The sequence below is a fragment of the Triturus cristatus genome, chromosome 11 (genome assembly GCF_964204655.1).
Source record: "Triturus cristatus chromosome 11, aTriCri1.1, whole genome shotgun sequence".
Classification (NCBI taxonomy): domain Eukaryota; kingdom Metazoa; phylum Chordata; class Amphibia; order Caudata; family Salamandridae; genus Triturus; species Triturus cristatus.
In genome coordinates this window covers 809,163,532-809,185,720 of record NC_140594.1, presented here as the reverse complement: position 1 = coordinate 809,185,720, position 22,189 = coordinate 809,163,532, and the positions used below count along the sequence as shown (strand labels likewise).

The 22,189-nt window shown below is 49.0% G+C and overlaps 1 protein-coding gene across 4 annotated transcripts in view; it reads right to left on the bottom strand.

Moving 5' to 3' along the window:
• PIK3CB (phosphatidylinositol-4,5-bisphosphate 3-kinase catalytic subunit beta) overlaps positions 1-22,189 on the bottom strand; it is a 965,971-nt gene that overhangs the window by 326,198 nt on the left and 617,584 nt on the right. For all 4 annotated transcript variants that reach the window (XM_085634521.1, XM_085634524.1, XM_085634523.1 and 1 more), the window contains one exon: positions 19,885-19,981. In XM_085634521.1, coding sequence (XP_085490647.1) covers positions 19,885-19,981 — 97 coding nt within the window. The remainder of the gene's footprint in view (positions 1-19,884; positions 19,982-22,189) is intronic.

The following is a 22,189-nucleotide window of genomic DNA, read 5'->3' as shown; positions in this document are numbered from 1 at the left end:
TATAGCACTGACCTGCACCAACTTTGGTGAAACACTACAGCTAAAATTCAAGTAAGCAATCACTGTGAACTGCATTTACCACAATGCTATGGGGCAAACTGTGCTGAGAGGTGAGGCAGTGTGCTCCCATCCCCCTTCTGTTTGAAAAGGCTCCCTTGAGCTACTGAGTTGACAAGCTTTTGGAGATGCACCCGTGCACCAGAGAGAGGTACAGAGCCCTGAGAGGACTGTGGCAGCTTTCTCAGCAATCCCAGATGAATTTCTTTTTTATCTCTACTGATGAAGGATAATATCCAGAAACACGTGTATAGAGATTTACAGCACTAACCTGCACCAACTTTGGTGAAACACTACAGCTAAAATTCAAGTAAGCAATCACTGTGAACTGCATTTACCACAATGCTAAGGGGCGAACTGTGCTGAGAGGTGAGGCAGTGTGCTCCCAACCCCCTTCTGCTTAAAAAAGCATTTGTTTAAGAAAAAGGAAACTAACCATTTGTCTAACGGGAATGGTTCTGTGCAGACAACAAATCATTGCGATTATAAGTTTGTTATGAAATGGCAAAGTTGTGTAGACTATAAGACCCAACAGAAACTAACAGATCATTTTTATCACGATAGTTATATCTCATGCATGGGCAGAGCAGCTACTGACGGTTTTACAAGTTTGGAGCGAATGTGCCAAACTGAATCTAGATATTTGGTAACAGAAAACACAAAGCACTGCCCGGTATCTGAACTACAGAGCCTTAGGGCCAGCTTACTGTGGTGTATTCCTAAGTATCTACACAGAGACACAATCCAGCGCCTACGCTGTCTCTCATACCTAGGACAGAAAATAAAGGATATGGTTATCCGTTTCATCAGCTTCCCCACAGACCGGGCAAAGCGAGCTGTCTTCACGCCGGGCACCTCCAGTTACTAATAAAAGATCCTAACAGTAATGTGCCCAGCCTGAATTTGATGTACAGTGACCTAGTAAACGGAGGGTCAATCTCATCAAGACATTTTTCAAACTTTGGTTCGTACTTGTGGTTTAAGAGTAACTCTGCGACCCAGCCCCAGCTTGTGGACGGAATAACCTCCGACCATTCGCTATCTCTTAACAATAGTTTTACTTTTTTGGCTGAGAAAGAGGTAATAGACTCAGTGTGGTACAAAAGGTCATGCAATCCCAATGCATAGATGGCCTCTTTTACATACTTCAGCCAGGAAGGATGGTAGTACTCAGGGGTAAGTCAATGATTTCTTTCAGCTCTAAAAAGATACAGCTCAGGGGTAGGCAAGATTGGTCTCAGCCGGATATGAGCAGCAACTGGTTGCATGTCCAGGTCCACTCTAAAGAAGACCAAGAGCGTTCTCCAAGGAGTTTTAACACAGCCCTCAAGAACTTGCTTTAAGCCACCCCAGAGCGTTTGCGTTTGTATAGCCCCGGAGCTCAGAGACATAGGTGGCAGCAGCCATTGCTTTGGTTCTCCATATTTTGTGAAGGTTGTCATGGCGGCTGCTCTGTGTTTCAGAAGAAGCATGCTCTTAGTTAGCTAGCTGTCCCACGTTCTACTGCTAGACAGGCGTCTACCCAATTAGTCAAAGTCTGCTACTCTTACCAATTTTTCTCCACCCCAACCTCCTCATACCACGCAAACTGCGGGAAGGATGGCTTGCCATAAATTTGGTTTTATAGGTGGTAATGGCTAATCCATTGTTAGTGCAGAAAAGATTAATTCTTTCGAGCAAGGCTTCCGGACCCTAGGGGGTTTTCGACACCAAGAGGGAGTCGTTTGCTTAAGACAGTGCGGGGATCTTTACGACACCCAGGGCCAGAGAGTCATTTTCATAATCCATCATGAACTCTACACAGTTATTTATGAATAGCGGGAAAACAGTTGGAACTAACACATCCCTACCCGACCCCCTTTTTGACTGGTATGCGATACGTTTTTTCTCCATTTTGGCCCCATCTAATTTGGGCATAGTTCCTAGTGTGGTGTTGTACTATAATTTCGAGTAGTCAGGAGGGAAGGCCCAGGTCCCTCAGAACTAACCAAAGTCTGTTTCTGGAGACCTGATCAAATGCCGCTTTAAGGTCAATGAAGGCAACGTAAAGGCCGACTCGGTTGACTTCAACAATTTCCCATCTAAGCATTAGAAATCTGAAGTCTTGGCCCACAGTACTCGTTTTAGAGTGAAAGCCCATTTGGAATTGGGACAAGATGTTATTGTCTTCTATCCAAGAAATCAGATGGGCCAATATCTGTTTACTAAAAAATTTTTGGGTTGATCAATCAAGCTGGGACTATTTCTGCACCCCTCCATGATTGGGGAATAGGCTCGCCAGCCAAGATAGCATTGAAAACTCTATTTAGATATGGCACCCAAATGTATGGATCGGATTTGTACAGATTCCGAGGAATCTTGTCCAAGCCTGCGGCCTTGCCAGTTTTCATATTTCAGACAGCTCGCGGTGTTTTCCTCAAGGGTGAGGGACAGAATGGAGTTACACGAAGGCCCCGTAAAATCATATGGTTCAGAGCTTGGGTCTGAAGTCAGTTTCTCTCAATCAGCTGAAACAGGGCCAGCATTAGCGACACTAGTCGCACCATAAAGAGATTTGAAGTGAGCGACCTAGTTCTTGGGTAGGAATTTGGTTGCATTGAGATGGTTTTTTCTCCATGGCTAATAATATGCCAGAAAGATATCTGGTTCTCATTCCGAATTAAGTCTAATACATCCCCTACTAATAGTAGAATTCCAGGACATCTTAGCCTGTTATGGTCTCTTTGTAACAAGCCCTGGCTGCTGGGATTTCGATATGAAAATCACTTTTGATGCTTTTTATCCGAGCAGATTTAGCTGCTCTGCAATCTTTATCCTACAAAGAGGGGTCTTCTCTAGATCGGTAATTGCATCTGGGGATAGATTTAGTGAACACATTTTTCCTCAGTGTTTTAAAGAAATTATTATGCAGTCTCAGAACAGCTAGTGGAGGGAGATTGGGGGGTCACTTAGTGCAGTTAAGACGGGGGTTAAGCTATGGTACAACTGGCCAAGAGTGGCATTATTATTAAGTATAGTAACCTATTTTACACTCCTCCTATTGTTGCTGGTGGTCAGATCCCCATTGGGCAGGCCAAAGACAGTAGGGTCTAGACTACCTAGAAGGGTTAAAAGCAAAGATAAACGGTTGCTTTCATACCTGGGATGAACTTTCATGTCAATAAGTGCTGACCATGAATAGAGATCTAGAAGGAAGTAATCAATATTATTTCTATACTCATCCCTCCTAAATGTGGGCTTCCTGATAATGTCTGATGGAGTACAGCCATTGCAGGCTCTCAAACTGCACAACAGGGAGAGATTAATCATTTGTAGTGCGGCCTTGATGATAATTGTTATGTAGGGGCCTAATTTCTGAGCGATGCCCCATTGCTGATCTTCCTCACTCACAAAGTCTCTAATTGGAGCAGAAGGCTCAAAGCGCGTGTTTAAGATGCCTTCAACTATAATGGCCGTGGTTCTGTTGTCCATAACTAGACAATCTCTCAGTTGAGCTAGGACCACTGATTCCCCCACTCTGTGGGTTTTTCCTACTATAGATATTTTTATTTCAGAACAAAGTTCAACACCTAGAATGCTGTGGGAGTTAATGTTTAATTGCTTTGCCTCACAACCTAGTGAGGAGCTCACCCATATAGCCAGGCCTACTGAGGGTCTGTTCGCAGTCGATTCCAGTGCTGGTATATGGAAAACTCTGAAGCCATTCCTCTCAGATGGCACTAGATCCCAGGTCACATGGAACATAATTAGATCTAGTTTATCGATGTAGTCTGCCAGTCCACCTGGACCAATTTACCCCTCAGACCCACTATGTTCCATGTCATTATTGCAAGGTTTGCGGGCCCCAGGGGTCCAGCAGCAACCTGGTCAGCCCTTTCACTATGTGGAGATGTTGATGGGATGCTACCAGAGGGGCTAGACATATAACTAACTCCCTTATCGAAGGCTGTCCTTAAGTCAGGGTCGGGGAATTCAGTGAACAGGTGTTAGCTGGTTCAGCCAGTCCTTGGTCACTACCCTGTATTGGTCTCAGATGAGAACTATCCAAGTTGTGTAGGACAGCTGGCTCTGGGATGCTGCTCGCAACCACAGCAGGAAGTCAATCTAGCTCAGCTAAAGAGGATAATGCTGCAATGCGGTTGAAGATTGTGACCTCAAGGTTACGGTATACAGTTTGGGTTAAGTGGCACATGCCTCGATAGCAAGGTGTCGGTGCTATAAAAGTATTAGAGTGGCAAAGGTTGAATCTATTTTGGCTGAAGTGGGCCCCTGCAGGCCTTAAATATCAAGGTATCCACTAGATGACACCGAAAATTAACGACAAAACAATCCCCGTCAAAACATTTGTGCCGTGGCCCCACCCACCCAACCCTACGGTCCATCAAAATATAATTAACAGGACAAATAGAGCATGCTCATATGTTCAATTTAGTGTTCAACTAATGAGAAGCCTTATTACTTAATTTAATTGTTTCTTCAAACCCAGGGGGAAGCGCAGAGACGTTGACCATGTCTACAACGTAGGGGCATGCTGCAGGCGGGAGATGTAGTGGACGGGGCCAATGACTGCCTGATACTGCAGTGGGTCTCTGGCTTGGATGTTGGGTGCCACCCGTTGTTGCAAGAACTATGTCCCTTCTAGGTCCAACTTCAGCATCCTCAAGCAGTGCCCTAGATGCTGCGCCCCTAGGTGCTGTAGAGCACTTCTCTGGCCAAGATTGGGACGAATAGTAGTGCTGCGTGTGAATGTTGCATAGGAAGTAGTATTGGTCTCTCTTCCATGGCCCAGGGTAGTATTCTGTTTCTCCCCCACTTCTTGTATGCCCTAAAACTTCGACGAGGCCCAGCAGGCTTGACACAATGGAGGATAGCCTGACAAGAACGGTTTCTAATTTAACAGTCAAGATGGCCTTGAGATAAGCTTTGAGTGAGTTGACCAAGTCCCCTACACTAAGTGGGACCTGCCAGGAAGGAGCCTCAGGAGGAGGGTCACATTTGGACTGGTTAGGCTTCCCTCTAGTATTGTTTGTTCTCCTGTGTTTATGCGCTGGGCTCGGACTTCGTGAATCACTAGGTGCTTGGGGTAGTTCGCTATCGGACGTCGCAGGTGGCGCAGTGGCAGATGGACTGCAAGTACACAGGTTGGAGGGAGCATGCATCAATGGGGGTGTCACGGGACCAGGCAGACCTACAGGTAACGAGGGATCACAACCAGACAGGGGCCCAAGGCTCATTCTATTCAATGGGTACCCTTGCGCCATTATCTTTTTGAACACAACCCCTACTACGAAGGCAAGAAAGCCATTGATATTTGTTATTCGGGCAGGTGCAGGAGCAGGCAGGGATTTAGCAGAGGCTGCCTTCTTTTCCCCCACTATGCGTGTGCTGACAAGAGGCTCCAGGAGTATTAACAACAAGATCGGAATGATGAGGTTGCAAGTATCAGGCACCTGTCCCAGTCCACAAACAGATAGGACTCGGGGCTAAGGAGGACAGCCAAACTTCTCCCAAGCATGTCAGCATTGCAGGGTAAACGTTGTGGCTGGTTATCAGTAACTGGTCAGCTGGGTTACTAAGTGAGTTTCTGTATTGCTACAAGTGTATACACAGTGGTAGCGGTAATACCTTGATCACTTTAGTTCTTTCTCACTCACCTCCAGCCAGGTAGCAGAAACCACCACCTCCAACCACAGGCCACAACCACAACTTCTGAGCACATAAGAATGGCACGATGATATTACAGTTATATTTCCCACCTTACTGCTTTACTCCTGAGCAGCGATACTCCAGTACAAGGTTTCAGCCCCCCAGTGTAATGGAAGGCATTGATTAGCCCATGGTATCACGACCAAAGGCCAAAGGCAGCCCCAGTCTTCTGAATGAAACAGAGGGCAGGAACAAAAGTGCAGGTCTCGCTTTAAAACTCTGCAGCAGCAGCCTGGGCACACCCTAGGCCGCCAGTCAATTTCAAACCGCAAACCCTCCCAACCACCGGCACACAGGCCATTGGCATGCTGCACGCTTCTAACTCACTTGGCTCCCCGAGACAGCACAAGGCAGTGATGGTGGTCGCAGGACGGTGACCTGAGCAAGTAGGGGCTGAATGCATATTGTCCGGAGAGAGCCACACATGACCCAGGGTGCAATCCTGGAATCCAGCTGTCCCGTGGAGTAGCGTGGTGTAATGCCCTTTACCTTTGCTTTATTTCATACTGTCTATGGTGCTCCCATGTTGCGGTCAGTCTTTCCGACCCTCTGGCAACGAGCAGGAAATCTGACATGGAGGAACGAGACGGTGTGCTGAAAACGAACGCTACTCTGCATCAATTGGTCTCAGCTGGCCTGTGGGCAGGCACGAATACGGCAGCCTAAGGGAGAAGGTTCCATCAATTTATTGACATAATTAGAAAGCATAAGGCAAGATAACCAGTAAAATGTATCCTGGGAATTGTAGTTGCACATGTCGGAAACAATGCCAAGTTATAGAATTTTATAGAGTGCATCAAACATTACAAAAGTGAAGCATGTTACAATGAAGAACAACATACTGATAAAGGACAGCACCTACAATGGTCAAGTGCAATCTATAATAAATATGTGACCTACAATATGTCAAGATGTACTCAATTAGCACTGCACATACACAATACAATGTGTGTTAATGTACTGTGCAAATAGCATTACTCTTAATTACTCTTAAAACCGAATAAGTTCTGGTAAAAACGTGTTAATGATTAAACCCATTCCAGACTAGCCAGAAGCAAGTTAAAGTAAAATATCAACTACAAATGGTAAAATGTAAATGCAGTTAGAATGATTATACATAAAACTGTAAAAGATGGAGGGGGACTACATAGGCAACACATGGCAGGTATGACTACAAACAGTTAAAGTCGATATCCACAAAAGTAAGGTAAAAACAAGATGCAAAGAGGGCAGGGGTAAAAGACCCAAGATCTAATTATTCTGAAAGGATTACAAAGCATTGATGGGGGCCCTAGATGATGGTAAAATAACATAGGGTAAACGGGTAATTGTGAGTGAAGGAAGTGACACAGACCTTCATCAGAGTAAATGCCATCAGATTATAAAATGCATAAGGTTACAAATAATCTTGATTCCATTTGGCATAGTTCTAATTCGCCGGTGCAGCCCCTGGAGTGTCTTCTGCATTGGTATATACAAACACATTTAATATGTTTGACGTTCAAATCGTTGTTACTTAAAATATATAGCTACGGTTATATTTTTATACACCCTTCCTAATGGCTCATACATGCTCTATTTGCTGTCAGCGGTCTGATTGTGCTCCCTATATATACCATTCAACACCCTTCCTAATGGCTAATACACGACATGGTGAGCAAAGAAACAATGGATTTAGGCCCAGATCTGTGACTGTGGATGAATGTTTGACAATGTTCAGCATTCCGTCCATCATCTTTTTCTGTTGTACAAAATAACCCTCTTCCCAGGCTTTAACCTTCCTTTTTAATACATAGGTCACCCCTAACGAAGGCTCTAAATAGCCCATGTGGTAGGGTGCATTCCATTTAAATAGTAGGACATGTACTTTCAAGTTTTACATGTCCTGGTAGTAAAAAACTCCTGAATTAATGTTTTACTACTGTAAAGCCTACCTCTCCTATAGGATAATATTGAGTTACCCTAATACATATATTGAGTTACCTTAATACATTTAGTAAGTGCTAATCTTTGATTGGGAGCTGGTAGAAATTTCACCTTTGGGCTCAAATGAATTGCAATTTAAAAAATCCTCTTTAATGGTAAAGCCGGATTTTAAATTACAATTTTGATGATGTCCCTTTTAGAAAGTTTGAATTTCCTGCCATAAACTTTGAGGCCTTCCATGAGTTTCCAGCTGCCTGGGCCAGTATATGCCTCCCGCATTAGAAATGCATATTGAGCTTAGACAGTGAGCTGTTCCCCGCCCTACCTGCTGTTCAAAAGGGTTCCCTCCAGGACGCACAAAGGGACCTGATACTAGCCATTTGTCTCCCTAGAGTTCTTGGAGCCTTGGCAGGGTAAGGGAGGAACTTACCAGAACCAGGTGTAGGGTTAGTGTAGAAAAGTCCCCCACTTTCAAAGGATGGCACCAGGTAAAAATATAGGTCCTCCTGACCCAGTCTTCAGTGTACCCCTGGACCTGTGGACATTACAGAAGGGGGGCTGCCTTGTTTCCCAGATGACTACCTTACTGCTTGAGACCGTTCTTGTCCCCCTGAAGACTACCCTGCTGCTTGAGGACTGCCTAGTTTGTGAGGATTGACCTGCTGCTTCAAAAGGTGGCTCCCCAGGTCCTGGACCCATGGCTGGTGTATGAGTGCACTCCTCTTCAAGAAAAGGAGAAATCCTAAAGTTTTGGACTCTTTGCACCAGACTTTGAGAAGGTAGCTTTTTCAGCGGGTCTAACCTGGTCCCTGTATCCAGCCTATGCTTATCGCAGTTGGACTGAACTTGTGACTTCCTCCTGCACTAGCATGACCAGATGACTGCAAGTGGCGCTTTGTGCTTTTAGGCGCTATATCTGTAACGCCCTGAACGTCTCAGGATCGTTTAACAGACACGATAATGAGAACGCAACCACTTGTGAAGGTTTAGTTATTTTAATGAAGGCAAAAATAATACAAGGAATAAACAAAGGTTATAGTCACTGGAATCCTCCAGGCTAAGTACGTTACCAGCCCACAGCACGGATGGTCCTAACCGTCCTCTGCATATACGCCGATCCCGGCGTATGCCAACAGAGGGCAGAAATGAAATGGCCGACAATGCCAATCGGTAGGCTGTGAGGGGCACGAAGAGTGTTGGGGAGAATCGAGGAGTCAGGGAAACACCCAGCCGGGGTCTCTACCTGAAGGGAGCAGCCGCTCAACCTCTTCCTCAGACTGCACCGGGACGCGGAGTCACCTCCTGGTGATGCGTCACCGATACCCCAATCACAAGCAAAGAAGACTGAACCAAGAGCAGCCGCTCGATCGATCGATCCCGTGGACTTCCGAGTCTGTAACGCGGCAAACACCTCCTGGTGTGCGTTACAGCTGGCAGTCCCTGTATCTCTGGTCGGGCTGGGAGTTACGACTCCAACCAGCAAAAGCGCCACTGCGCTTTGACTCAGCCGAGTCAAAAGGCGAAGCTCAATGGTTATCCGGTAGAGCTTCCGGGTCCTTCACAGGTGACGATGGGGCAAGACACGGCCCAGGGAGTAACGACTCGACCTACCTCCGTTCTTGCCTTACTGGAGCACCACTCCGGAACACTGCTCTTCACTAAGCAGGTACGTCGGTGTAAACACAATATCCGACAGCGTTGTACCTCCCGGTTCCTCCCTTTATAGGGCGTGTTTTCCTTGAGTTATGTAACAGCTCTCCTGTTTACATAAGGGCGTGTTTTCCTTGAGTTATGTAACAGCTCTCCTGTTTACATAAGGGCGTGTTTTCCTTGAGTTATGTAACAGCTCTCCTGTTTACATAAGGGCGTGTTTTCCTTGAGTTATGTAACAGCTCTCCTGTTTACATAAGGGCGTGTTTTCCTTGAGTTACGTAACAGCTCTCCTGTTTACATAACCTCTCAACCGCTAAGCATCCTGGGAGATGTAGTCCGTTTTCGCTGGTTACCGTTTTCCTCCCCTCGCATGACAGGGATTCTTGACAATATCTACTTAAACCTTTAAACTAAATATCTACTGATTGGATGTTTGCCGTTGTGGTATCATGTAATTTATTGAATTTCACTCTATTTTTCTAAATTGGAGTTTTCTTGAGCTGTTTTCAATTTATTACTATTTGTGTGTTGCATAAATAATTTACCCAGTGCCTCCGAGTTGAGCCTGGCTGCTTGTGTGCCAAACTACCAGAAGGTTAATCACAGGTTACATTTGTAACTTTTGTAGTTCACTCTGACAAGGATTGTGTTTTTTTGCTTGAGTGGGGTTCTCAACACCCTCAACCAATACCCCGATTTCTTACAACAATTATTTATCTAGTGTTACCAAAGGAGGACAAGGCTGTGACATTATTGATCAAAACTTTATCTAAATATTCTGAAACATTTTCAATTAAGTTACCATCGCTATTGCCAGTCCCAGCAGTGAGGTCAAGGATTTGTGTTTGTCAGGTAAAAATAAAATATCAGAATACCATGATATAGGATAATTATTTTGTACGCTCACCAATCGCCCCCTCCTATATCCAAAAATCAATTAACATTAACACATCTAATGTCTTCTGTAGGTGGACTGTAGGATCACCATTCAATATAAAGTAGCATGTTTTGTCATTAAGTTTGTGATACCCCTCTTTCAAGTAGAGCTCTTTTGATAAAACCACAACATTTTCACAATTATTTGAAGACTTGATGACAAAACCTCTGGATCCCGGCAGAAGAGGGTAGGTCGGCCGGCCTTTTGCGGACTTTGCAAAACCACACAAGGAAATTCCTTGTGAGATACCTGCCGGGTATCAATGAAGTAGATAGAGAAACTCAACTAGGGTTGGTCATATTCTATCAAGTACTACACATAGCATGTGTTAGGTTGGTTTAAAAGGGTAGATCACACCATACAATCACCCACGTGTAGATAGATTTGATTTTATTAGGTCCCGACGTATCGCCACCAGATTGTTTAAATACCAGGTGAGAAACATGTTGACTGCACAATAGTGCCCCCCTACATGAGACAATCTCAGACATGCGCCTTTGTTTCTTTTAATCAGGGTGGGAGACACATTGATTAAAATAGTCTTCGCTGGTACTCCCTTATCGGTTTTAAAATTTCTTTCAGGTTATGCACCTCCATACTTTCATCTACACTAATTAGGCCCCTCACCCCCCACAGCAACAAACGGCATTTGGAATTAAAGATCTCCGCCCAAGAGACCCTCATAGGGAGCCCGTCCGGTATTGCAGCCAATATGATGAAGCATGACACCTTGCCGGGTGTGTGAGGGCCCTATATTCTAAGAGGAGGAATTCTCATCCTCCTACACTTCATAACCACAAGTTTTCCCTTGTCTCGATATTAGGAACAGCATACCTTTTGTATCTTGATGACAAATATGCCATCCATGCGCAGGCACCCTATTGTCAATATAACTGCTGTTGACAAGTTAGATTGATATTTTCATCTAGCTAAAAAGGAATCTATGAATGTGGGGAGACAATCTTGCAAACAGACTGTTGTAATGTGGATATAAGACCATCCTCAACTTCTGGGCAGAAGGTGGCCCTTTTCTTCAGGCCATTATAACTGCACCATATTCAATTCCTCAGTTCTCAAGGTTCAGGTCTGCATACAATATAGATTTATGGCTGTCAGTCTCATGCACAAGATCATAAAAATGCAAATATCTCTAATAGACAAACGACTATACGTTTTTGACTCTAGGCACATTGCATCAAATCCATCCAATCTCATTGCATACAACTTCTGAAGTCTTAGTTTGAGTGACTCTTTCGATAGAACTCTTACAAAATAAGAGACTAGTCAACAATCAGATAATTGATGACAAACAAGCTAGTATTTTTCTTCTAGTCCTGAATTATTTGGATAATGCTTTCGATATCGATTGATCAATTCCTTCGATCATGTCATTGATTTCACATCTAGATTTGTCATCTTTCTCTTTATTTTTTATATCTTGATTTCAGTTTTGTTGAGAAATCCCCACAAGTGAAACTTTGATTTCCCTTAAACAAAAAAATAAATAAACCAGGAGTCTTACTAAAGATCTGTGGCTGATCCTCATTAGCTGAAGAATTAATTTCTGAATATGCGACTGTCACGATATAGCAATTTGCTCAACCAACCATTCATTTTTACAGATCACAGTTTTAATAAAATATGTATATCCTACCACATTCATAATCATGCACATCTTTAAAATGATGTTGCTTACTTAGGCTTATCTAAGCATGACTTTACTGACTTTAATGTCAATGTAAAAGAATTTGACTGTAATCTCCTCACAAGATCAATTTTTAGCACAATACTTGGCGTAAATGTTCTGTTTTGAAGGTAAACTTATCCCCAACAATATGTATATGTTAGACTAATGTTTTTAACAGTCGAAATGAGGAGTCACTCGAATCAATTTAGCAATTTTTATATAATTCTGAGCAAACTTCAGAACAGTTTTTTTTTTTTAAACAGACAAGATCTTTATTATTATCGTAGGCCATACAACTCATACACTGCCTACATCCCGTTGGGCCGGCAGGGCCAAAGTACCAGTGCTAGGTGGTATGTGGGGAGAGGGGGGGGGGAGGTAGAACACACAGCAAGCTGCCTACAACCCCATAAGGGGCCGGCTGCGTCAGGGGGGGGGCAGCGGTGACAACACAAGGTGACTTAGATCTCGTTTTTTGTTATTTTTTCCTTTTAAAACAGTTATATAACTGAGAAAGAACTAGGGAAGGGAAACCACTATCGCGAAGTGTGTGCTAGGGGGTGTGCGTCGCAACAGACCGTGTTACAATACGCAGCAGGGCTGGGGGTGAACCGGGGACGTCGTTACTCATGTGATCACGTTGCGTCTACTATGGTGGGCCTAGACTCCACTCCAGTGTTAGGGGCGCACCTGGTCAGTGCGTGCGAAGGGTAAGTGTAATCCATTAGGTGTTGTGGGTAGAGTGTCAGAGTCCGTGGAAGCTAGTACCTTCCGAAACGGGATTTAAGGGGGGGGGGGGGGGGGGGGGCCGTGTGCGGTGATGGTGGCGTCAAGCGTGTCCCTGTGGGTGGCCAGGCTTGGGTGAATTGAAAGAGTACTTGGGTCCATTCCATTGCAAGCGGGTACTTTCTGCGCCCCCGCGTTTCCTCCTCTCTTAATTGCCTCCTCCTCCGCTGCTGTCCATTTCCTCACCGCCCCTGCCCATGCCTCTCTAGATGGCCCTTGAGGGTCTCGCCATTTCATGGCGATGGCCCGTTTAGCTAGCAATAATGTGAGGGAAGCATAGCGGGTGTGGGCTTTGAGCAGCTTAGGTTTGCGGAACAGTCCCAGGGCTACCGCCTCCCAGGAGCGCAGGTCTGGGAGCTTAGTTATCGCAGTGATGGATGTGAGGACGGCCGTCCAATACTGACCAGTGACGGGCAGCTCCAGAACATATGCTGGAGCCGGGCATCTGGGGATCGGCATCGGGGGCCCAAGATAGGTACATCCGGGTAAAAACGTTGCAGGCGTGCAGGGGTTTGATACGCCCTGTGTAAGATATTATATTGGACGTTTTTGAGGAACTCTAGGGCTTTCTCCCATTCGGTATCATGCAATTGTCTCCCGACGTCCTCCTCCCATTGGGAGTGAAGGGCGACCAGTGGTTGATTAAGAAGTTGTCTAATGGCCTTATACAACCAACAAACGAGGTGGCGACTGGAGCCCATGTGGAGGATCGTGTGAATAACCGGGTGCGTCTCCGGCTCCCCTTCGGAGAGGTCCGCATAGGGCTGGAAGTGTGCTATCAACTGCCTGTGGAGTAGGAATTGCCCCGGCGGCAGACCATACAAGTCCGTGAGGTGAGTAAAGGGCGCAAGCTGGCTGTCGGCAAATAACGCCTCGGCCTCTGTGATGTCGCACGCGGTCCAGGGGCTTGGGAGAGTAGGCCGGCGCTTCGGGTGCCTTTCGGTGAATCCGCAACATACAGCGTCTGGCCACAGAGACCTGAAGTGGGTAAGTGCGTCGCGGTTTGGAGCCTGGAAGTAGCAGTCGGCACAATTACGGTACAGGGACCTGGCCTTGTTGCGTATAGGTTTCTCCCATATGGCGGCCAGCTGTCCAATACGACAGCCATTGGAGCTGTGCCGCCAGAAAGTAGGATTTAAAGGCTGGGGCCCCTAGGCCACCCTCCGTAGTGGGTAACTGCAGTGTGCGTAAGGCGATACGAGGCCTGCCGGCTTCCCAGATGAGGGAACGCAGGAGTGTATCCAGGTCCCGAAAAAAGGCGTGTGGTGGGATCACCGGCAGGTTGGCGAAGTAATAGAGAAGGCGGGGAACCAGTATCATTTTGCAAGCGCCACTCTACCTATGGGCGCTAGCGGAAGGGCTGTCCATAATCGCACCGCCGATCTGATCCCAGCCAACAGCGCGCGATGATTGCCATCAAACAGGTCGGCTGGAGAGTGATAGAGCCGTACCCCCAAGTATCGGGGGGCTGTGGCACCCACCGACAGTGTTTTCTCGCCGAGGCAGACATCTCGCAGCTGGGTCCCCGGGTGAAGAGGTTACACGATGGACTTGTCCCAGTTCACTCGCAGCCCGGAGGGCGCCGCGAAGTCCTGCAGCACCGTCCAAATCGCAGTGAGGTCCGCTGTGGCATCTCGGATGTAGAGGAGCAGATCATCCGCATACAGGGAGACACTGTGTATCGTACCTGCTATCGGAATGCCCTAGTCAATTCCTCCCTCCCGCAGACGTATGGCAAGAGGTTCCATCGCCATGGCGAAGATTAGAGGGGAAAGGGGGCAGGCCTGTCTAGTCCCGCGCTCGACCTGCAGCGGCACGGAGATATATTGCCCTATGCTGACACGAGTGGTAAGATTAGTATAGATAAGTTGGGTATATTTAAGTAAATTGGGTCCTATCCCTGCCCTCCAAAGAACTGCGAAGAGATACGGCCATGTGAGAGTGTCAAATGCCTTCTCAAGATCCAAAATCAGGCACGCTGCGTTAGGATAGCTAGTATTCACCTGATCCTGGACATGGAATAGACGCCGCAGGTTTTGGGAGGTACAGCGACCCGGAATAAACCCACATTGATCCATGTGAATCAGGGGTCGAAGGATCCCTTCATAGCACTCTGCCAGAATTTTCCCCAATATCTTGCAATCAGCCGAAAGGAGCGTAATTGGGCGGTAAGATGATAGCGATTGTGGGTCCCGATGTGGCTTCACAAAGGACACGATGATTGACTCGCGGAGAAAGCTAGGTAATTCTCCCTTCTCAAACGCAGTTGCGTACATTGCGACAAGGCGTGGGGTCAGGAGGGAGGAGAAGGCGCTAAAATACTCTAGGGGTAGGCCGTCCATCCCTGGTGCTTTACGGCGTGCCATGGCCCGGGGAGCCTGCGAGACGTCCGACGCAGAAATCTTCGCTTCCAGGCTGGCATTGTCGGCTTTGGAGATGCGCGAAATTCGTAAGGGGTCTAAAAAGCGGGGAATGGCTTCCGGGTCAGTCGATTGTGGGGCCCGGTAGACTGTGCTATAGTACTGATCGAAAACCTGGAGGATATCTACCTGGGTCCGTACTACGTCCCCCCCGAGGGGCCAGTAATCTCCGTGATGGGGTGTATGCCCGCATACTGCTTCACCAGCCAGGCCAGGAGCGTTCCCGCTTTATCTCTATCTCGGTGCACCCTGGCTGCGTAAGCTCTGAAGTTATTTTTCCGCAGGGTACTTAACGCCTCAGTGTAATGGGACCGTGCTGTAGCTACCTGTCGCGTTGACGCCGCGTCCCTATCTTCGCGCTGGGTGAGTGTTGCCAGGTGTCGCTCCGTGTCCATGAGTGATCGTTCTAGTGTGCGCTTCACCCCTGCTATCTGTGTAATACACGCGCCTCGCACCACCACCTTGAACGCATCCCACTCCGCTAACCTTGACGAAGCCGTGTCGGTGTTATTGGTGAAGTAGTCTTGGATTGTGCGTGCATGATCATGTTTAAAAGCCAGATCAGTAAGGAAATCGCATGGGAGGCGCCACATGGCAACCGGAGGAAGCGGCGGTCTCCAATGCAGTCGAATGACATGCGCATCGTGGTCAGACACTACCCTACCTAGGTAATCTGTCTCATGTATTTTTGGGATGCGCGTCGGGGAACATAAAAACCGGTCCAGTCGGACCCGTAAATTATGGGGAATGGAATGGAAGGAGTACAGCCTTGTGTGAGGGTGATGTGCTCTCCACGCATCCTCCAACTCCGGAATTGCTCTGCGTGTCTCGAAGCCGGCGAGTGGCGCGGGGGCGGGTGAGATCTATCAAGGGTGAGATCCAGTACTCCGTTATAGTCACCCCCTAGGATCCAGGGAATGGATGGGAACTGTGCCAATACCCCCGTCAGGACCTCGGAATATCGCTCTTGGTCGGTGTTCGGCGCGTAGATGCTGCCCAATAATATCGCCTGCCCATCCAATACCCCATGTAGTAGCGCATATCTCCCTTCTGTATCTACCACCCTTCGAATTTCCTGAGACGGGGTGCCCGGGCGCAGCCAAATGAGCGCCCCCCGTGCGTAAGCAGAAAACGTTGTAGTACACAAGGTTCCCTCCATTTCGCCTGTAATTTACCCACTTCTGCGGCCGTGAGGTGAGTCTCTTGGAGAAACGCTATGTGCGCACGTTGACGTTTGATGTATGAGTAGATGGCATACCATTTACGCGGCCTGTGTAGGCCCCTGGTGTTTAGCGTGAGGATGCTAAGTTCCGTGTTAGGCATTGGATAGGGTTCTGGTGAGTGCGTAGTGGCCTAGTGGCGACGCTCGCGGGGAGTGTGACGGCCCCCGGGTGCCCTTGGCCCGACTGAAACGGTGGTGCGGGGAGTCGTAGGCACCTCGGTGTCGAGCGTGTACCTCATGTGTGGTTTCCTTAGGGAAAGAACTATTATGGGTGGGGAAACAGAAATAAGTAACCAAAACCATGATCGGGAAACCGTCCCAATACTTGGGACCCATCAGAAAAGCCAATGCGTCCAAACAGTCTCTCCCCAATCCAGGGATCGTAACCATCAGAACAAAAACAATGGGTGTGACGGGCGCCGCCGAGGCTGGGTCACGCCGGGCATTCGTAGGAGTGTTATACGTCGCCTGGCCGAGTTGACGGCCCAGGTGTAGAGGCGCTGGAGTGGTGTGAACTGTTCAATTTGTGTGGGTGCAGAATGTATGTCGTGCGGGTACCTGTGGGTCCATGTCTCTTCGGTACGGGTGTTTATTCAGCCCGTATTCGAATGTAGCATATTGTCCGGGACTGTTAGGAGGGAGTGTGCGGAGGTCTGAACGGGGAGGGCCTCTTCCTCCTCCTCGGAGGTGAAGGTATGGGGTGCTCCATCCAGCTCCTCACCAGTAGCATCGGGTCCCAACGCCGCCACCGCCTGCACGGCCCTGTTTCTCTCCCTGAGGATCTGGTCCGGGCTCGGAGAATGCTCTGTACGTTGGTTGCGTAGATCTCGGCCGCTCTGCCATCGCTGGGACTGTGATTTTCGTGTCTTGCGCCTGCCGGGGCGTGACCTGGTTCGTCTGTGAGGTCCGGCTGGGGCCTCCCGCGGCCCCTGCCAGCAGTGGTGGTCTGCCCAGTCGGCGGGTTTCTCAGCAGCCATGAAAAAGTGAGTGGTGCCCACGTGGACGACTGAGACGGGCCGGGAACAACAAAGAGTATTGTAGGTTATTGTCCCGTAACCGGCGTTTCACCTCCAGAAATGATGAGCGCTGTTGTTGTACTGCCCTGGCATAGTCAGGGAACACCATAACGTGGCTGTTTTCCACCTGAAGCGGACCCGCGGTCCGGGCCGCTCGGATGGCCGCATCTCTGTCCTGAAAGTGTAGGAACTTGGCAAGCATCAGCCGGGGTGGAGCCCCGGGGCGTGGTCTGCCCGATGGCACCTGATGAGCCCGTTCTTTGGTGAAAAAGGTCGTTCGTTCCACCTGAGGGGTAAAGGATTTGATCCAGGTCTCCATATAGTCCCATGGCGTCGCCCCTTCAATTCCTTCCGGGAGACCAATCACCCGAATGTTGCATCTTCGGGAGCGTCCCTCCAGGTCATCGAGGCGCTCCTCTATGGTGGCCTGCCGGTCCTGCAACGCCCGTATTACAGTCTTGTGGGCTGTCACCACTGGTGCGAGTTCCGAGATAGAGGTCTCCCCATCCCTCACCCGGTCCCCCAGCTTCCGATGGTCATCACGTATCAGGCTAATGTCTGTGGTAACGGACCCAAGGCGTTCCTCCATGGAGATCTGGGAGAGCTCGATGGCCGCCAGCACCTGGTCCAGCTTGGCTGTGATGACCGGGACCGATTGCGTGGCTGAGGGCCCCTCCAGCACCCTGGCTTGCGGTCGATGTTCAGGCGCCGTCTCCGGTATCGTGGTCTACTGCGTCGATCGTGTTTTTCCCATGTCCAAACGGCAACCGGCGATCTCTTGCCGTGAGGGCATGGCGAGGTGCGGGCGCGGGACCTCCCCGGGGGCCACCACCGTCTCCGGCGGTCTCCTGGCTGTTCTTTTCGTGTATGGGATATAGTGTGTGTGTATATCCCCTCCCCTGCCCCGCCAGGGGCCGCTTCTCCGGGTCGCCAGTCACCCCGCCGGCGACTCCCCCGTGGGAGTTGTTCAGTGGGAAAAGCTGGCGCCAGCCCAAGGACCGCAGGGCCTCAAGGTGTCCAGCGGTCACCTTCCGCTGCAGTCTCCGCCTCTATATCCTTTCGTCACTGGTCACCGGGCACCACCGGCACTAGGTTTAGGGAGGGGGGCAGCCTCGACCACGGGGTGTCCCTCCATGTGTTCTGGGGTGGTGTCCCCTATCTCCGAATGCTATGTGGCTCCCGTCCACTTTGCCCCCGTGGGGGTACCGCCGTGGCCCGTCCTCCCCAGTGCGACCCCGGGCTCTGGCCGCAGGTCTTCGGTCCGCCGGCCCAGGGGGGCTATCCGATGGTGACTTCAGGCAGCCAGGGGGGCCCCCCCTTGCCTCACCTCCCTGGTTGAGGCACGCGGACGTCGGGCCTACAGTCCTTTGGTAGGAGTCGGCGTTGCCCCGGTCTCGTGCCCCTCTCAGTGCTCGGCTGAAGCCTTAAATGCAGTGCTGCTATCGTCGTGCGGCGACCATGTTAGGGTCAGGCAGAGGGTCAGGCAGTGGGCCTCGCAGCGCCCGGGCCCCTCCGCGGTCCTCCCACGGCCCGGCACCTCGCGGTCATCCGCTCCCGTGGTAGCCCCAGGGGGCCGACACCCTCTCTCACCCCTCGTGTCTTCTGGGGGGCCGCCTGGGGGCGTCGCTGATGCCGGGCACTGGAGGGATCCCCGTCTGGGCCCGGTCAGGCCGGTCTGGGGGGCATCTGCCGCTTCTCCCGGGTGGGGGGGGCGTCCGTCCCCGTGTTGGTGTCTTCAGTGGTCCCCTCCAGGGGTGGCTGGCGCTGCCGGTCCTACTCTCGCTCCCCGCCGGTTACTACGGGGCGGCCGCCGCCATCTTGCCTCGGAGGTCCTGGTCGTCTCGGGGGTGGCCGGCGCCGCTGGGACGCCTCTCCCGGGAGTTGTGATCGCCCAGGGTGGCCCTCTGCTGTCTGCCGCCGCTCCGGTGCTGCTGGCAGCGCTCACACCGCTGTGGCGACGCTGTGTGTCGACCTTTGGGCTGCCCGGTCGCGGAGCCCTAGCTCACTGCTTCCACCATCGTGGCTTGTTTGGCCACGCCGCCAACTTCAGAACAGTTATGAAAAATTAAAAGATGCAACCCCTAGGTCTGATACTGTGGTCTATATAGTTCAAGAGAGAGATCTCTTATAGGAAACCGCTACTGAGTTTATTTTGTGTGAATAACAGTGCATCTGCCATAATGATGTGGTCAATAAAATAAATGATCAATTGCACTTTGTGTCCATTTTTTTTGCTGTCCGAACAATCACGGGGGAAATGCTAACGGATCCGAGCCCTTCATTATGAATACCAACAGACCTCTACAGGGACTAAGTGAACAGATCATCCAAGAGGGATGCTTGTAAACCGTGGTTTAACATGAAGGTTTTTAAGTGCATTTACCCAACATGAAAAACACAAACATCCCTGGCGACCTGATCTTCACAGATGGAGGGGCAACATGTAATCATGTAATTTACAATACAAGTCTCACCAGGAAATGAAGACCAGCCGTGCAAAACGATTTCTCCAGTTTTCAACTGCCCTTTGAAGTCAAAGACCATGGTGTTTACCCAGGCAACCGGGAAGTGCTGAAAAAGGAAGCAAAACATTTCATCAACGCCTTTAAGATACTCATAGATGGATGTGCCTAACAGCTTGAAACAATAGGGAATGCTTGAAACAATAGGGAATGCTTATCTTTCATGACGCGTGCAAGTGTTTCACATGATGTTTAGGTTCACAAATCAGAACCCTTCCTTGATGGCGCTGCCGCGCCAGGCATTATCAGCAGTGATGGTTATGCCAGTCAATGAATGCAAAGCAAGTTAGTAATAATGAAGGGCCACTGATTTTCGAACACCCAAAACTCCTTGAAAACTAAGAAAATGTTCAACCGAACCAATTATTAACAACCAGATGGACTTCTTGAGGTCTGTACCTAATTAATAAAAAGTTGTCAGGCCAGTTTAAAAAAGTGACAGACGCATGGCAGGTGATATTACTCAGACAGGCTCCTAAAATAGTAACTACTCAACTAGTGTCTCCAACTTCTAACCTCGGTCTTAAATCAACACACCAGAGTAGTTCTATGAGGAAAAGGTTTGATCAAATCCTGGTTTAAAGCGCTACAAATATCTTCATTGAATTAATGCACACTTTCCAGATTAGGTTTTAATTTGAAAAGAGACGTCCTACTAAGAATATTCTTGATCCCCTCTCCCCCTTAGTAAGAGATGTCCACATTAATTATGTATATGCTACATCCTCGCTCAAGGATCAATTTCAATAGTGCCCTTTTTCAGGCAGTGGCGCAAAAGCGATAACCCCCTCCCAGATGGGCGAGTTCCTGCTAGCTCCCTGGCCTTTAACATGCACCCCACCTTCCTTTGTGGCAACAGATGAGGAGTCATTTGATGGTGCAAAACGGCTGCAGCTTTTATTCACATAACATGATCAAACTGCACAGATCAAAGTTTACCAAGCATACATCATTAATGCCAAATTGTCTGTAGATCAAGTTATTAAATCCGTAACAGCACCTTGAGCGAATGCCCCATTTTAGCAAGGGTCTAGCACCTTCTGCGACCTCTAGGCTACATCTTGCTGGAAAGTTCTGTGGACTGCCCTTGTGCCTAAACTGGCTGCAAGTACCGTGATCACCCTCTGCTGACTCTTTGCTGACCAATAGCCTGCTCCCCGTGCCCCTGCCGTACGAGATCCCAAGGGCACGCACTTGAGGGGCACCTCCTTTGGCGATTGCGCTTCCTCTGCTGTCCCTTTGTGTGGTCTCCGCCATGCTGAATGTGGTTTACCGAACTCCGGCGGCTCTCCCACCTGCTCCCCTCCCGATGTTCTCCTAGTGGACGCCTAGTAGCTCAAGAGCCCCCTCCAACATTGAGGAGGAACAGGCCCATGTCTATTTCCATCAAGTTTGCTCCGTACGGTTTGTAGTGCCCTTGAGTTTTGAGGTTAATGAATCCATGCCTCACGAAACCCCACCGTTAGGTTCCCACACTCTGGACATGGTTCTATTTCTTTCTGGACCTCTACAGCTGCGTTATCCAATGCCCCCCTCCATGCAACTCATGGTATGATACGGAAATGGCGAGGGGGGTGTGTGTGACGTCCTGTGTGATTGATACCTTGGGGGACAGTTTATCACACGATGTGAAGCGACAGACTCATTCACGTTAGGTTGTGGACAATACTTACAGTACACCAAAATATCGTCTACAGCACTCGAGATTTGTCCCAGGTTCCCAGCTGGGCCCATACCTTCACAAACACTGAGCAGGCTACTAGATCCAGCTGGGGGACAGAGACCTAAAACACATCTCTATAGAGCGTTACGAGAGGATTCACCGGAAGTAACCCCAAAGGGCAAACAGGTGGACAGAGGGATTGGGAGATGAACTGATGCCCTGTGACTGGTGCAAGATACATATGGAGACGTGCATAGTGAATTCAAATGCATGCTTTAAACTCCAACAGTATAGCTTTGTGCATCAGTTGCATCTCACCCCAAAAACACTGCACGCCGTCTACCCTTCCCGATCAGACGTAAGCCTGCGATGTGGTGCGTCAGAGACAGATTTTCTGCATGTGGTGTGGAGTTATACAGTTATAGCACCCTTCTGGAGAAACGTACTGCAGAATCTAAAGGTGGCAATTGGATGGAATATTGAGGGCACCTCACATGAAGTGTTACTGAGCCTGCTTCCAACCCCTGCAAAAAAAGAAAAAACTTAGTCGCACATATTTGATGCTAGGGTTGGTGCTGGTAAAGAGGCAGATAG